At 35.9% G+C, this 15,054-nt stretch overlaps 1 protein-coding gene across 1 annotated transcript; it reads right to left on the minus strand.

Annotated features, from left to right (window-relative positions):
- Positions 1-4,297: 4,297 nt before the first annotated feature.
- On the minus strand, positions 4,298-8,976 carry LOC116267343 (probable LRR receptor-like serine/threonine-protein kinase At1g67720). The gene is made up of 9 exons (XM_031649031.2): positions 8,769-8,976; positions 8,133-8,670; positions 6,847-7,307; positions 6,626-6,761; positions 6,458-6,529; positions 6,292-6,360; positions 5,926-5,997; positions 4,882-4,950; positions 4,298-4,796 (listed from the first exon to the last, which is right to left on the minus strand). The coding sequence occupies exons 1-9, from the start codon at positions 8,854-8,856 to the stop codon at positions 4,763-4,765; spliced, it is 1,539 nt and encodes a 512-aa protein (XP_031504891.1). The 5' UTR covers positions 8,857-8,976; the 3' UTR covers positions 4,298-4,762.
- Positions 8,977-15,054: the final 6,078 nt, after the last annotated feature.

Genomic DNA, 15,054 nt, shown 5'->3' on the forward strand with positions numbered 1-15,054 from the left:
AAGAACCTCAGTTGGACAGTCTGGCCAAGAGACAGAGAGGAAACGATGAATATGCCTAACCAGCAAATCATCTTATTGATGTCTTAAAAAAAAAAGTTAATTAAACCGTAACGGAGTAATTGGGAGCAGAATCGCAGAAACAAATAATAAAAGACAAAATTAAAACCAGCATAGACAGCCATTAAATGTCGTGAAAATGCATAACTGCATATAGCAAATGAATGTCCTACTATTTTCTGCCAAACAAATGAACGCCCTAAATCCATCGAATGAATAAAAAGCCTTACCGTCAAACCCTTACGAGCAAGGGAGGAAAAGCGGAAGAATTTGTAGGCGCAAGGACGAACAATGCCCTAACGACATCCATGCAATAATCAAGAACAGTAGGAATGATTGAATCGGATGATGATTCTCCCTCTGATCACTAAACGAGAAAAATAAAAATAATAAGTAATTGCCCCACTAGAAAACCTTAAGTAGAGTTAGAAAATAGGAACCTAGTTCTCAAACGAGAGATGCCGGAAAGATTAACAGCTATGGGACATGGTTTTTCTTCACATCATCGCCTCACTGAATAACAAACACGGAAAAAAGAATCCGATCAACGGCCCAGACCCAGAGAAAATCACGGGAAAGACAAAGCAAAATAAAAGAAATGCGCTATGTGCGGCAAATTTGAGCCTGGCTCTGAAGTCTTCCTCCCGACCGCCAAAAACTTTCGCGCCAAATAAAATCGCGCGGACATGATGGATACGGGTCGCGGGTTGTTGGTATAAAACGTTGAACTCCATATACCCGCAGCAAAATCCATGGGTAATTGAAAATAAATTTTATATCTTACGCTTATGCTTTACCTTATGATTTACGAGCACAATAATTAAAAAGGCCTCATGCTTATGCTTTAATTTGTGCCACTATGTATAAATAAGCAATTTTTTTAAAGTGTCAACACGAAAATAAAGATTTTCCTGATGCTATTGGCTCTGCCACTGAATAGTGACGAGTCAAACGAATTGATTCTTCAACTGCCTCTCATGTCACCTAAATCTACCATAAATTTTTTCACAGATTTAGATGTCAATAACAGCACATGAGCCGAGTTGAGCTCGAGCTTGGTCGGTTCGAGTCGACCCATATAATGTTTGGCTCAATCTCAAGTCAAGCTATATAAGGTCAGCTAGAGCTCAACTTGATAGACCCAACCCTGCTCGAGCTCCACTCGTTTAAGCTCATTTGCGAGTTCGCTCGACTTGTTGTACAACGTAAATCTCAGGGGAGAGCCGTTGAACCCTATTCACGAGCTTCCGCAATGCAACTTGAATAAAAAAGCGGCCATGAAGAGTTTAGAGTCCATGACTGCTATGGCCTCTTGGGTTTAATATGATTTAGAAATTGAGTTCTACTTATCAGATCTCATTTGCCCACTTCGTTTAAAGACAGATTTGGAAGATCTTATAGACGAACATGCACTTTTCAAATTGGTCTTTGCAAGTAACATGGAAGATTGAAATTTTCAAACCTAAAGAGCTACAAGCAATACTGACTTTGCATACAATTTTTCCTAACTACTAATAACAGATATCAAATCCAACCATCTCTTTATTGGTTGGAATTCAGTTCATTGTACCACCAACATCCTTTGGAAAAGGATAGTGGTAGAGATCATCAGAGTTGACAATGATAATTAAAAAAGCCAAGCGACATTTTGGACTCGAAATATTGCTATGAACATAGTTGTTGTTAGGTGGTTGATCACACTGGTCTGACTCAACGGAATCCAAATTTAGCTCGAGTTCTTTGAGTATTCAATCCCTGATTAAATTTGGCATTAAGGATTTCATTCGCCACAACTCCTTTGGATTCTAGTGATGTTGTTATACAATATGATCAGAGCAGGGCGGAGCCAGACAATTTGGTTATGGAGCATTAGTTATATAATTTCAAATTTTTGAAGGCGCATTTGTGTGCAAATGAGAAAAACTGCCATAAAATTTCAATATAAAAATGAATACCTCCTGTAGGCCTGTGTGGGCAATTGACCACACCTGTCTCCGCCCCTAGAGCAAGCATGAAGTTGATAAAACGAAGTACAAGTACACAAGAGCTAAGCTGCGGGATCGAGGATCAGGGGAAGGAGAAGGGGATGGGTTAGTACCCGTGTATTAGAGATAAAGGGAGACGAAAGAAAATATTAGCGACCAATTTGACATAATACAAAAAAATGAACGTAACTGGTTTTGCAACCTTCATTCAATGAGAAAATGGGATATATTCCAAATTATCCAAAACATGGGACTCAAAGCAATGACGAAAGGGAATCAAAGAAAGGAAAGAAACCAGATTCTAAATGGAAAATTCAATTACCAAAAGGTCCTTTCTGATTTTTGAAGAATGAGAGACAGGGTGATTGACCAAGCAAGATCTTTTTCTCATATTATAAAGATTATAATATAGTGATTTGATCCGCAACCGCATATTGTCTTCGGTAAAAAGTATAATATTTTTCATTCGCCATCATTCAAAATGGAAAATGTTCGTCGTCCTTGACAAGAACTAAGCTGAGTGACATTAGCCTGACAATTATTCAAGTAAGTTCTCAGTTAGAATTTGTGTACAGAATCAAATTTCATGATAGAAAGGTGAAAACAAATAATCTCTTGGTGGTCGATCTTTTGATGTGCTTTATAATTCAGAGTATGGTACTCATGTTTACCACAGTAAGTGGACGTTGGAACTTCCCAAATGCATGTATTAAATGAGCAATGTTATGTTAGTGTAATACATCAATGCTCCGAGCGATTTGTATGATGTCTATGGCAAGTTTAGTTTGAAACGGCAAAGAGAACCACAACGAAAATAGGCAAATTTTATGCCAAAATTAAAACGTCACGAGAACCAAATTTAGTATTTCAAATTTCTTCACAGAATAGATTTAATACTGTTCATTCTTTCATCATCTTTGCCTGTAATCCACATTTCATCAACATAATGGTAAACATGCATTTGAATTCTCGACGAAAGAAGTTGTGGGAGCAAAACATGACTTAGAGCTGCAGCCTATGACGACCATATTAACTTTTTAAACCAAGCTTGCCTTAATAATTAATTCATAAAGGGTCCTACTCAAGTGAAGCAAATTAAATTCGGGAATATTCATGCCTAAGAGGGCATTTATATAAATTTCCATCTGTAATAACATTTTCAATTTCTTTTTCCGAAAAAAATCTCAGTTGTTTACATAATGGTGGACGTAAAAAGTGTTTTTCTTTTCATTAGATAGTTGTTGTACTTCCCATGTTTTAACTCAATTTGAAGCCATTCCTTGCCCATAGCTTCTACCCATTCAAAATTATTCCCTGTTTTTTTAATAGTTTCTTGTCTCAAACGAAGAGTGGATAACATTTGTAAAAGAAGCTCTAGAGCCATGGTGAAAAGGATTGAATGAGATAAGCATACTGGAAAATTTTTTAATCATGTTCGATCTTCAGATATTAGATTCACTAGTTTTGAGAATGTTAACCAAGCTCATTTTGATTGCAAATCTCTTTTAATGGTATTTTGAGAAGCACTTTTAACCCTATATGTAATAGATGTTCCCATTTGGTAGACCATTTTTAGTTTCGAACATCAAATAATCCCTATTTTATTTTTTCTCTCTTAATCGAAACATTCGAACTATTGCCTCATGATAACAAGTCAAGCGAGAAGGATAATTTACATCATCATAAGGCTTACACTTTCCGATACCAATTTCATTTTCTACAGAACTTACCTTTTTAGATACATAGTTTATCATTTTAAGGCCATAAAATATAAACATTTTTGGGTTTTAAATGGCAGAAGAAAAAGCTCTTGGTATTGTTGATGGGCAACGTTATTACGTCGAAAAATTTTCGAAAGAGAAAACAATATAAGGCTTGTTATTGCCAAGAGTAGGGATGAAAATGGTCAGATAAACATCTCACTGTAACCCAAAACCAGATTTGTATAGCAAGATCCATAAAGGCAAAAGGAATTCAAAGCAATATCAGACTTGAATTCAGCATATGATTCAGGTAAAAGTCGAATGTTTCTCTTATTGCATCCAAATTCAGTTTCAAATTTTCAAGTCTGGACCCAAATCCGAGTCCAACACGAAGTAATGAAGACCCAATCAAATTGGATATAATAAATGGTAGATCCAACCCGAGTTGGGACAGCCGACATCCCTACCTCCAGGAATGACATTCTTCCTCGTACCAAAGGTCCAAAACTATGAGGATAGCATTTTTATACAAACAGAGAGAAAATGTACCACTACTAAATTCCATCTTCGTGGTAACGTTATGGGATAAACCAGATTTCAATGGAACTGGACTTGACTTTGATGATTCTGGAACCTGTTCAGTGACTCACGATTTGGCACTAAGAAATGGAATTTGCCATTTCTTATGCAACAGATGACACCAATATACACGCGTATGATTACAACACAAGGTTTTGTACAGATAAATCACCTACATCCGATTTTATACAGATAAAGGCAAGAAAAGCCAAAACCAACAACAAATTGAATCTCATAACTCTGCTGCGACATAACCTCAGGCACAGCTATACAACTCGCCAGATATCTTTCACCCTCTGTAAGTTCTTCACAAACTAGTGGGGAGGCGTTGACCTTAATGTTGGCGAAAGTGTAAGATAAACAGCCCTCTGTATGGTATCAACTAAGCAGCAACTTCTGAAACTTGGAACTTGTAATGGATTTGCAACTGATTTAAGATCATCTTCTCAAGAGAGGGTTTCCAGGAGATATCCTGAAAGGTAGGAAGGCATATATGTCAGTATTTTTTGATTTTTCTTCAAATGTTAACCTTAACCAAGAGAAGACAAATCACTCACTGTAGATGTAATCCAGCTTTTCTTAGATTTGCTGGTATTTTCCCTGTGAGATTGTTGTTTTGCAAGTACCTGGTTGAAAACACAAAACACAATATTGTTGTTTCACTGTCTGATGATACAATCCCAATAATAATATTTGGCAGATTTCCTATCTAACATCACCAGAAGCCAGTCCATGCTACAGAAATCAGGTAAATGTACTATATGATCAGCTACTGGTCCTAGGAAATGACAAGAAAATTACCAGTATTTCTGCAGACGCAGATGAAAAACACAAACCAACAACAGTATTTCAGTAAGCTGAACTATCATTACTGGTTTATATTTTCATGTTATGCTCTAAGAGTTTGCAATGAAGTCTTCAATTCACTACAGAGTGTTTTACTGTATAACCAATTTGGGAGAAGGAATTTTTGTCATAAAAAACAGAAACAACAGGGTTTTGCACTTGCATGACAATTATCAAAGCACATTTCCAGTGACCATGAAAGCCACCTGCCTAATACATTATAAGGTCATCAACTGGTAAACATCTATCAGATTCTTTGACCTGTATCTTGTTCTTTTATAAGTTTCCTTGGCTCCAGACTTCTTACTCACTCTTCTTAACAATTAATTTTGACATAGAAAATGTCCATCAAACAATTACCAGTCGACCTTGTAAAGGGTGACATATGGATATGAATATCCTATCCAGAAGGAGGGGAAGAAAAGGATCTTCCGCACAACATGCCAATGAACAACTTAACATAAATTAACATTGAAGAATCATGAAAGAAATTCTCATTAGGTTTCCAGTTTCCTACACCATGCCTTCTTAATCTCAAGTCTATAGTAGAGGACAATGCATCAATAAACAATTACTCAAGTCCCAAATTATTTTTCAAACTTCTGTGTCTAGAAGACAAAGCAACCATAAACAATTTATTCTGTATTTTGACTTTAATTTCTAAAAGATTACTTGGAGAAGTAGAAGGATGAAAAAAATGTAACAAACAACACCTAAGTCCTAACATGAAAATCACAAGAACTTTTATTACTTACAGTTCACGTAGATTTTGAACCATTCCTAGTGTCGATGGAATAGTTCCATTGAGTTCATTATTCTCCAGATGCCTGCAACAATATATGAATCAGGGTCCTCATGAGATATGAGACAGGGCAGTCAATCAAGAACAGGTTCAAGAATCATAATGCTCAGCGTCTGAGTTGATTCAGGAATGACTGGGTAAGGGTCACTATACATCAACTAGCACAAAAAATTGAAAGTAGAAAATTGATAAGTGAAGTTAAATTTGCATATTAACAGTGGGTATGATGTATCTTGCCCAAACTGCACAACCAAGTTTTCGACTTTTCTAAGACTTGTTAAACCACAAAATAACAACCCATGGAAATAACATTACTTACAGTATCTTTAGCCTTTTCAACGGTCTCAGATCAGGAATGGTTCCTGAAAACTTATTGTACCCAAGCCAACTGCAATCATCATAGCCAGATAACAGTACAAAAGTTTACTCAAGAACATAAAAGAGAAACAAAAAAACTGGAAAAAAAAAATCAAAAAGCAGCTCACATCTCATCAAGCGCTGACATTTTGGCAATCAATGGTGGCAAAGATCCACTAATACCCATGCCAGTTAAATTCCTGTCCAAATCCAGGAAAGGAATGTAAAGTCAAAAAATCAGTTGTTTCTATATAAAAGGCTCGAAAGAGGTCATATGAGAAAGCTTTAGCACTCACAGGCGAACCACACGAACTCGCGAACCTTCGTAACATGTGACGCCAGTCCAAGAGTTCTCTTGAGGCAAACAAGGATCTCCATTCCAATCCAATGGTGGCGTAAGCATGCTTCTCTTTAGTGCTTCCAAGGCAATAACTGCATCCAACCCAGCATATCAGCAAGTCCATATTGTGCAGCAATGCAAAAGAAATTGGGTTAATCAGTAAAAGAAGGACTATACCATCTCTTGTTAATGTTCTCCCTCCAAGATTCACTATTTGAAGAAGCTCTCCAGCATTAATAACTGGTCCAACAGCTGACTGTGCAGAGGCTGACAACGAGATCCTTGTAAAATTAAATAGAGGCCACCTCGTAGCAAACACAACCTCCCCACCAGGTGTAACATTCAAGTTTCGGTAGAATTCCACGTTATTAACAGACACGCTTAAGGCTCTCCAGGGTGGTGATCCAGGAACTTGGTGATGTCTAAAATACAGGGCAATATAGTAACTTGAGTTCTGAAGGGCTACAGAGGGCCACTGAAGTTCCAATTTTTTCCCTTCCTTTGGTGTCAATCCGGTATCAAACACCTTTGATGGTGGCATATTCCAAAACCCAGTCACAGAGACATTTGAAGTGGTGCTGAATGACTGATTATCAGGAAACTGATCCCAGAAGCGATCAAACTGATCATCAGGAAACCTTAAATTCAAATGAACAACAAGTGTCTTAGGTTGCTACGCTCCAATTGGAAATTAAGCAAAAGACAAAAACGAACTCAGCATCCATAAACCCAAGTTCACAAAGAAAGTACCAAGCTAAACTAAACCCGTACTCTAAATAACAAAAACAGCAGTCTGCCATAATTTACTAGCAAATCCAATTACCACCATCTCTTTTTTACAAAATTATGCAATAACAACTGGCCTATACAGAACAGTCATCTTCTTTTAAGCTACATCATAAGAAGTTATAACGACAATGATCACTGTACATGTTGTTTCTCAAGTCGTGATTAACCACTCCGTTCCACTTAATGAGGCCACCACACAAACCATTTCGTTATTGAACATAACGCTACAGCAAATACTTAAACAAGATCAAACCAACTATCGAAACGGGATTCAAAAATAACAAACAGCGCTACTTTATTCGAGTATTTCCAATAATAGAAGTCCAACAACTCATACTATGTGAAAAACAGCAACTCTAATGACCAATATAAAATCAAACTACCTCATCCGATAATGTTTCCATCAGAAAGAATCATAGAATTTACTTGAAAAGATGAAAAGGATCAGCGCGACTAGGAACAGAACCCAGTATGGCAGTATCCAATTCCAAATTGGACATAATTCTATCAAGAATATTAAACGCTTACAGAGGTTTACATCCATTTCTAATTCAAAATATGTGATTGACAGAATAATTGGTCGAAATTAACAAAATTTTAATGTTAAAACCGAGACACACACTCTAAAACCACCAAAGAAAAAAGCTTCAGACACATGAAACCAAAAGCTCTACCTGATCGTTTTGCCTCCATAGCCGAACGCGTGCCGGGCGACGGTGCTGAGTGCATGTTTCCCAAAGTCAGTCGAATTATAAACCGAGCCCTCCAAACGTATCAATTGAATAGCAGAAATGAAGGGATAGGTGGTCGTCTTCTTGTTCCTCGCCACGCAAACGCTGATCGTCTTCCTGGTAGCGGCAAGAATGAGCTCGTAAAAGGAAGGCCGGTTCATGGCGTAATCCTTCGAGGTGTTGACCGTGCTCCAGAAGGTCCCATCCACAATTTGGTCAAAGACCGGAGGAACGTTCCGGCCATCAAATCCCCCGTAGAAGTACGCTGTCCTGACGAGGTAGCGGATGCCACGGAGGACCGGGAGGACGAAGCACGACTTCCGGGCCGTTTCATTGAAGTAACGGAGGGTGGAGAAGACAGGGTCTGTGTTGGGGCGCTTCAGGGACGCTGAGGAACCTGTAGTGATGTAGGAGGAGTCGGGAGTCCATGACAGCCCGTTTGAGACGATCGACCGCGACGACCCGCAGTTGATCATAAGACCTGCAAAAACAGCAAAAATCGAAATTAGACGTCCATGAGAGACAGAGACAGGCAGAGAGAAATCGAGGGGGGAGAGAGAGAAAGAGAGAGAGAGAGACCATTGCGAGCTGTTATCTGAGATTGGGAGATGAAGAACAGGGTGGAGAAGAAGAAGAAGAAGAGAGGGAGAGAGGTAGAGGGAGCCATGGCGGACAGAGAGAGAGAGAAAAAGAGAGAGAGACAGAGATTTTAAGGAGGTCGACTTCTGAAACGGTCCAAGGAGGGGGCCGAGTGGGGAGAAAGGAAGAAGCAAGGAATGTCACCAAACGTGAACGGTTAGTTTGTTCGATTCAAAGTGGGAACGATGAAAAGAGTTTTTCCTAATCATGCTTTACGAAAAGACCCCAACACTTTTAGTGAAATACCAAAAACATGCTCAAACTTTATTACTCTCACTCTTTATGCAATGGCAAAATATACTTATGGAAGCGCGTTGTTGTCCCGAAGTATTCATTTCCCCATGTTATTTAATTGAAAAATTTTGAACATTACATGCGGAACTTTGTCGGTAACAATTGAATTAAAATTTTTAAAATTATTTAATAATAAATATACATTTTGAGCTTTTAGCGTATTGATTAATAAAATGGTTAAAGCTAAGCCCAAAAACTGAATGGAAAAGCAAAAGTTTTACGATGCTTGAAGAATATAGCATAGTTGGTCGAGTAAGTAGCTGTACAGAAAACAAATCATTGGTTCGATTCTAGCTAGTCTTTGGAGAATTAGCAACTTGTGTTTGGTTTATATCTTAATTATTTTATTTTAAAAAGAAATATTTTTGAAATTAACGTCCAAAAGATATGAATTTTTTAAATTAGCACAAAATCTAAAAGAAGGAAAAAATTTGAAAAATGTGTTAACAAACGCCGAACTGAGTAAATATGGATTTTTAAAGTTCAACAAGTACTTAGATAGATGTGCCATACATTTTTAAAATTATGAAAAATCAAATTTTGGTGAACTAAAAAAATTGACTGTTGATTATTAAAATTGAACTTGCACACTAAAAAATGCCAACCAGTGCCAGTATTCCAAAATTCAGCCTGTGGAGCCAAGAGGTTTTTTGTAAGGGGAACGAATAGATAGCTACTTAATATTATATAGTAAAATATTATGCGGCAACAATAAGTAATAAATTAATTTATGTGGGGCTCGTGCAGGCAATTAATCTTTTTCTCGTTCAATTGTCATGAGAGAGAATTTTGAAAAAATAATGTCAAGAACATTGTGCCTCCCCAAATATATTTTTTTGGACACATGTATCTTAGTATTTTAACCTTTCTACAAGTCTAGCCATAACAGATGAAATATGAAAATTTAATTTCTGAATTAAGTTCATCGTTTAAAACGGATTTTATGAATGTAGAACTTTATAAGGGTTGATTTTTAGAACCTTACAAAATCGATCTTATACATTTGATTTTTGTGATTTTTTCTAAGTCTTTGAATTCATAACTTGATTTTCATTTGTATGGTAAGATTTGTGAAATTCGAATGGGGGAAGCCCAAGAGGGATAATTTTAACCATACTATATTAAAAAAATATATATTAAAAGGGATATTCTTAAAAAAGATATTAAAATTGTAGTTATCAAAGTTATTAAAATTTTATTAAAAATAAATTAAAACGTAATGTCAAAGTTGTTAAAATTGTAGAGTAGTGCGCCTGAATCCAGTGAATTAGGGTTAAGTGGATAATTGTTAACATATTCTTTAGTAATGCTTATAATAAAGAACATCTTAGTTCCGTTTTTCTGCAAACAAAGAGATTTAAAATTTGTATAAATTTTATTTACTAGAATTCGTGCGACCTGAGATAGAGACCCCCAAAAAAAAAAAAAAAATCATAGCTTTATATTAGATTTTGTTTGGACCAATAAGCATGGAAGATGTTCACAAGATAATTATTGTAAGGGCGAAACCTGTGACATCTGGTGCTAGCTTCTGCTTTTCTTTCTCTCGGTTGGGTCTTCGGTTCCTCTCTTGCAAAACTTAAGAACTGTGAACTACTACCGACTCTACCTCTCCCTTTTCTAATTTGATTTATTTTTATTTCTTCATATATACACATATATATATATATATATATATATATAAGTGAACGCTGGCTCTGGTTATTTAGAGTCACACAATTATCTAATCAAGGCAGTTGATGTAAAGTAGATGAATAGTTGAGAGAAAAATATGTAAGATTAAGTAGTTGAGTGACGTTCAATATATATATATATATATATGTGTGTGTGAGAGATCCAACTGCATGTTGACTGGTTTGTCTTTTTTAGAATCATGGTTATGATGATCTCAAAGTGTCATAAACCAGATTATTTATTAAATGATAGAGTGCAAGAAAAGGCCCCACCTTAAAAAAAATAATAATTTACATGTAAATTTTAAAAAATTTTATTTGTCTTATATAAAAATTTTGAAAAATGATATGTCGTGCCATGTTAAAATATAAAAATTTTAATTGGGTCTCCCTCATAAAAAAGTTTCTGGTTTCGGCCCTGTATATACATGTTATATTTTTTCCCTTGAGTTGACCAGCGATCACGTTGAACGGTTTGTTCATTCTTCAGTGTTCTTGCTCCCGTCGTCGTTCCTACCAGCTAAAAACATTACAAACAAGAGACCCAACTTTTAGTTAATTACCAAATTACCTGTTCTTTTGAACAATTACAAAATTAAGATATGATTTTTGAAAAAAATAGTTCTCCCATTACGGCCATTTAATATGTGGCCCTTTTCTCACCTTTCTCCTGTAGAGGCGAACGGGCATATGGGTTAAAGTGGGTAATTTTTCTTCAAGGCTTTTTTTTTTATTTTCAAATTAATATTTTTAAGCAATGACTGTTCCTTCACATTGTCCCCTTTAAAAAAAATTTATAGCTCGACCGCTGTTTCCTTTCCTCCGATCCCTCTGTTGCTGCTGTTGATGTAAAATTGGCCATGCCTAGCCGCCACACCCCTCCTTGAAGCAATCCAAATTAAATTTTGGTCTCTGGTTCTAGAGTTGGACTCACATATTGCTACGCTGGAGTTGAGTTTTCACAAGCTCAGCTCAATTGTACATATATATATATGAGTGAGTGAATTGTGACTTTGAGTTATCTAACTATCTAAGTTCGTGTGATGTAGATAGATAAAAAAAAACATAAACAAAATAAAAACTAATATTAGATAAGAAAATACTCATCATTTTTTTTCTTTATTTTTTTCTGAACCATTCATTTTGATAGATCAAACTATTCTTATTAAATGACATGATGATCTAAAAAACAAGAGTTACCATTCAATTATATATATATATATATATATATATATATATATATATATGAGTGGGTGAATTGTGACTTTGAGTTATGTAACTGTCTAAGTTCATGTGATGTATAAGTTATTTAAGTTCATATATATGTATATATATATATATATATATATATATATATATATATATATATGAGTGAGTGAATTGTGACTTTGAGTTATGTAACTATCTAAGTTCATGTGATGTAGATAGTAAAAAAAAACATAAAAAAATAAACACTAATAATGAAAATACTCGTGACTTTATTTTTCTTGGTTTTATTTTTTTAACCGTTCATTTTGATGGATCGAACTATTCTTATTAAATGGCACGTTGATTTAAAAAACTAAAGTTACCATATTTATATCTTTTACTATAATGACGTCTGCCTGTTCTTGGTCCCCGATCATATTATATATATTATATGACACTGGCGTCAGCCATATTGGTTGTGGTCCTGATGTTCCTCTTTGTGGAAGAAACAGTCGTATGGCATCATCTTCTTCAAGTCTACCACCAACACCAATGACGGCTTACAAGTTTTGGTGGAGGAGAGGACTTGGAGGGTCGTCAGATACCCTTCTCCTCTCAATTAGAATTAGATCTAAGAAACAGACAAGGAGAGTGCTGGCCGATAGTCAAGTCCTCGGCTCTTGGATTGCCCCGCTATGTCTTCCAGTCGAACTTGACAATGTCAGCTCGTGCTCGACTCGACTCAATAGACCAAGTCAAAGCTCAACCTCATCTCATTTAAGTTGGTTTCGCAACACCCATTTAAGTGACAAGATTTTTTAATAAGCTTGTTTAATCAAATCAACTTAACATAAAATGAAATTGTAAATATACATGAAATCATGTCGAGTCGAGCCGAGGCGAGTCAACCTGTTTGTGAACTCGACCTTAAATCGAGCTTGACTTGTTTAGCAAAAAGGCTGGCTCGCTCTCGAGCTCATTGTTCAGCCCTACCAAAATGTATGCATCATGTCTCTGGTCCGACTTGTGAGGGACTATGCTCCCATGCTATGAAGGACTCTCTTGTTCGACTTGCGGGTAACTATGCTTCTGTACTATAAGGGAGGTGGGTCATACCTGCAAGTTGAAGCACGTTGAGATCTTAGGACAAAGAAAAGGTGAGAGGGCTTCGGCTCTCACCTAAGTGACATGATTAATCCTCCTGCTCAGTCGGAAAGCTGATACATATATACATAATACAAGACCGCAATCCGATACTTATACGTATAATACGACACCCCAATCTTGTGGGTTGGGAAATAATACAACAATTACTATGAGATCCTATAATGTAGGAAGAGCAAGTATTCTTCCTGTTTTACATTATTCTAATTACGATTTTCTTTTTCAGAATCCAAACTGCTTTTCTTTTTCACAATACAACAAAAAGTTTGAGTCGTTCTACATTCTTGCACCCATATTCTGAAAATCTCAGGAATGACAATGCATGTTGTAATATTTTTACTCCTTTACACATGTATCGAGCTTCAGCTAGAGCTATAGTGCTTTAGCTTGCCTCGAGCCCAGTAAGCTAACTGAACTTGCGTAAGCCAATAAGCTTGATAAGGTACATGAGAATACTCAAAGTTTAATATTCTAGTTGAATCCTTGTAACTCAAACTCCGCTCATTTATAAATTTCGAGCTTAAATTTAAGATTGAGATCGAACTTGCTTAGCAAATGAGTCGAGATCGAGTTGAACTGAACTGAGCAAGTTCAAGTCCAGCCCTTAAACACCCAATAACTCGTCTTTGAAAGGATTAATGCAATCCCTCAAAGAAGTTCACCACCGCATGAAAGAAGAAGAAGTAGATCGTGTAGTCCTAAAAAGTGTGATATAGAATTTTTCTTTCTAGTGCTTTTCATCCACAACTGATTATGTGTTAGCATGTTAGGCACCCCTTGAAATTTGAAATCCAATGTTTCGGTGTATCTTGTCCAAAAATTTCTACTTTGGCCACTAGGGATGTCAATACATCCAACTTGAATTAGATATACGATGGAACCATTTCGAAAAAATCGGATATGGAAAAAACTTTAATATCTGACAAAGAGATCGGGTTGGATTCAGATTTTAAAAATAACATATGATAGGATTCGGATTTGGATATGCATAAATATCCATTCAGATTCGAATATGGATTCGGACCAATCAATTGTTAAACAAATATCCTATATCCAATACTATTGCTTTTTAAAAATCTGCCAAATTTGGTTTAAAATTCAGATTTGGATTCGAATATGAATGTAAAAATCAGATTCAGATTGGATTCGGAAATCGGATTATGATTCAGATACAACTTTTTTTTATTCCTATTTGAATCCTAATTCGAATTTGAATATATGAATATCCGAACAAAAAAAAGATATAATTAAAAGTATGTTTGATTACATCAGTGCCAAAAACCTTTTGGTTGGCCTTAGAGATTAAGTCGTTGAGAATTGTTCTGAAAATATTGATTGCACAATCTTCTTTTTAGCAGCAGTTCCTCTGAAGTAGACAGGCTATGGACCATAGTGAAGGCTAATTCATTAGACTTTACTAAATTGACTGCCCTTGTTTAAGTGACTCAGAAAGATGAGGTAATTTTGTCATCCTTTTACACTATGATTTCAAGATAAGAAAAAAATTTTTCAATTAAGAGTTTGTTTCTTTCACTGCCAAGAGTAGCAGTATAGCTACTACCGTAGTTCGTACTGCTACAACTATAGATTAAATTAGCAATATATAGAAGAGCAATCTTAATTCTTACTTTTCTGGTGATCTTTAAATCAGTACTACGGTACACTGTAATTTGGAACACTTGAATGTTATTTGTCATTGTTAACTCTTGCTAGCTCTATTGTTATTTCTTCTCTACAATTTGGAACAGTGTATTATGTGAGTTTATATTTAGACATCTCTGGTAATGCTGAATCTTACATTTCTATTATGTCAGTACATTATGGCATGTCTTTTCCCACAAAAATAAAATTTACGACCTTCTCATAGTGATGATATAATGAAGATGCCATTTGGAGGTTGGGTAACG

Source organism: Nymphaea colorata, chromosome 13 (genome assembly GCF_008831285.2).
Source record: "Nymphaea colorata isolate Beijing-Zhang1983 chromosome 13, ASM883128v2, whole genome shotgun sequence".
Lineage (NCBI taxonomy): Eukaryota > Viridiplantae > Streptophyta > Magnoliopsida > Nymphaeales > Nymphaeaceae > Nymphaea > Nymphaea colorata.

What these genes read in the sequence shown, in the direction of transcription:
- LOC116267343 (XM_031649031.2), bottom strand. Translation starts at nt 8,856, where the DNA reads ATGGCTCCCTCTACCTCTCTCCCTCTCTTCTTCTTCTTCTTCTCCACC. An exon ending in GAGAACATTAACAAGAGATG is followed by an intron (nt 6,762 to 6,846) that starts GTATAGTCCTTC and finishes GGTTGGATGCAG; the next exon opens with TTATTGCCTTGGAAGCACTA. An exon ending in GTTCAAAATCTACGTGAACT is followed by an intron (nt 4,951 to 5,925) that starts GTAAGTAATAAA and finishes GTTTTCAACCAG; the next exon opens with GTACTTGCAAAACAACAATC.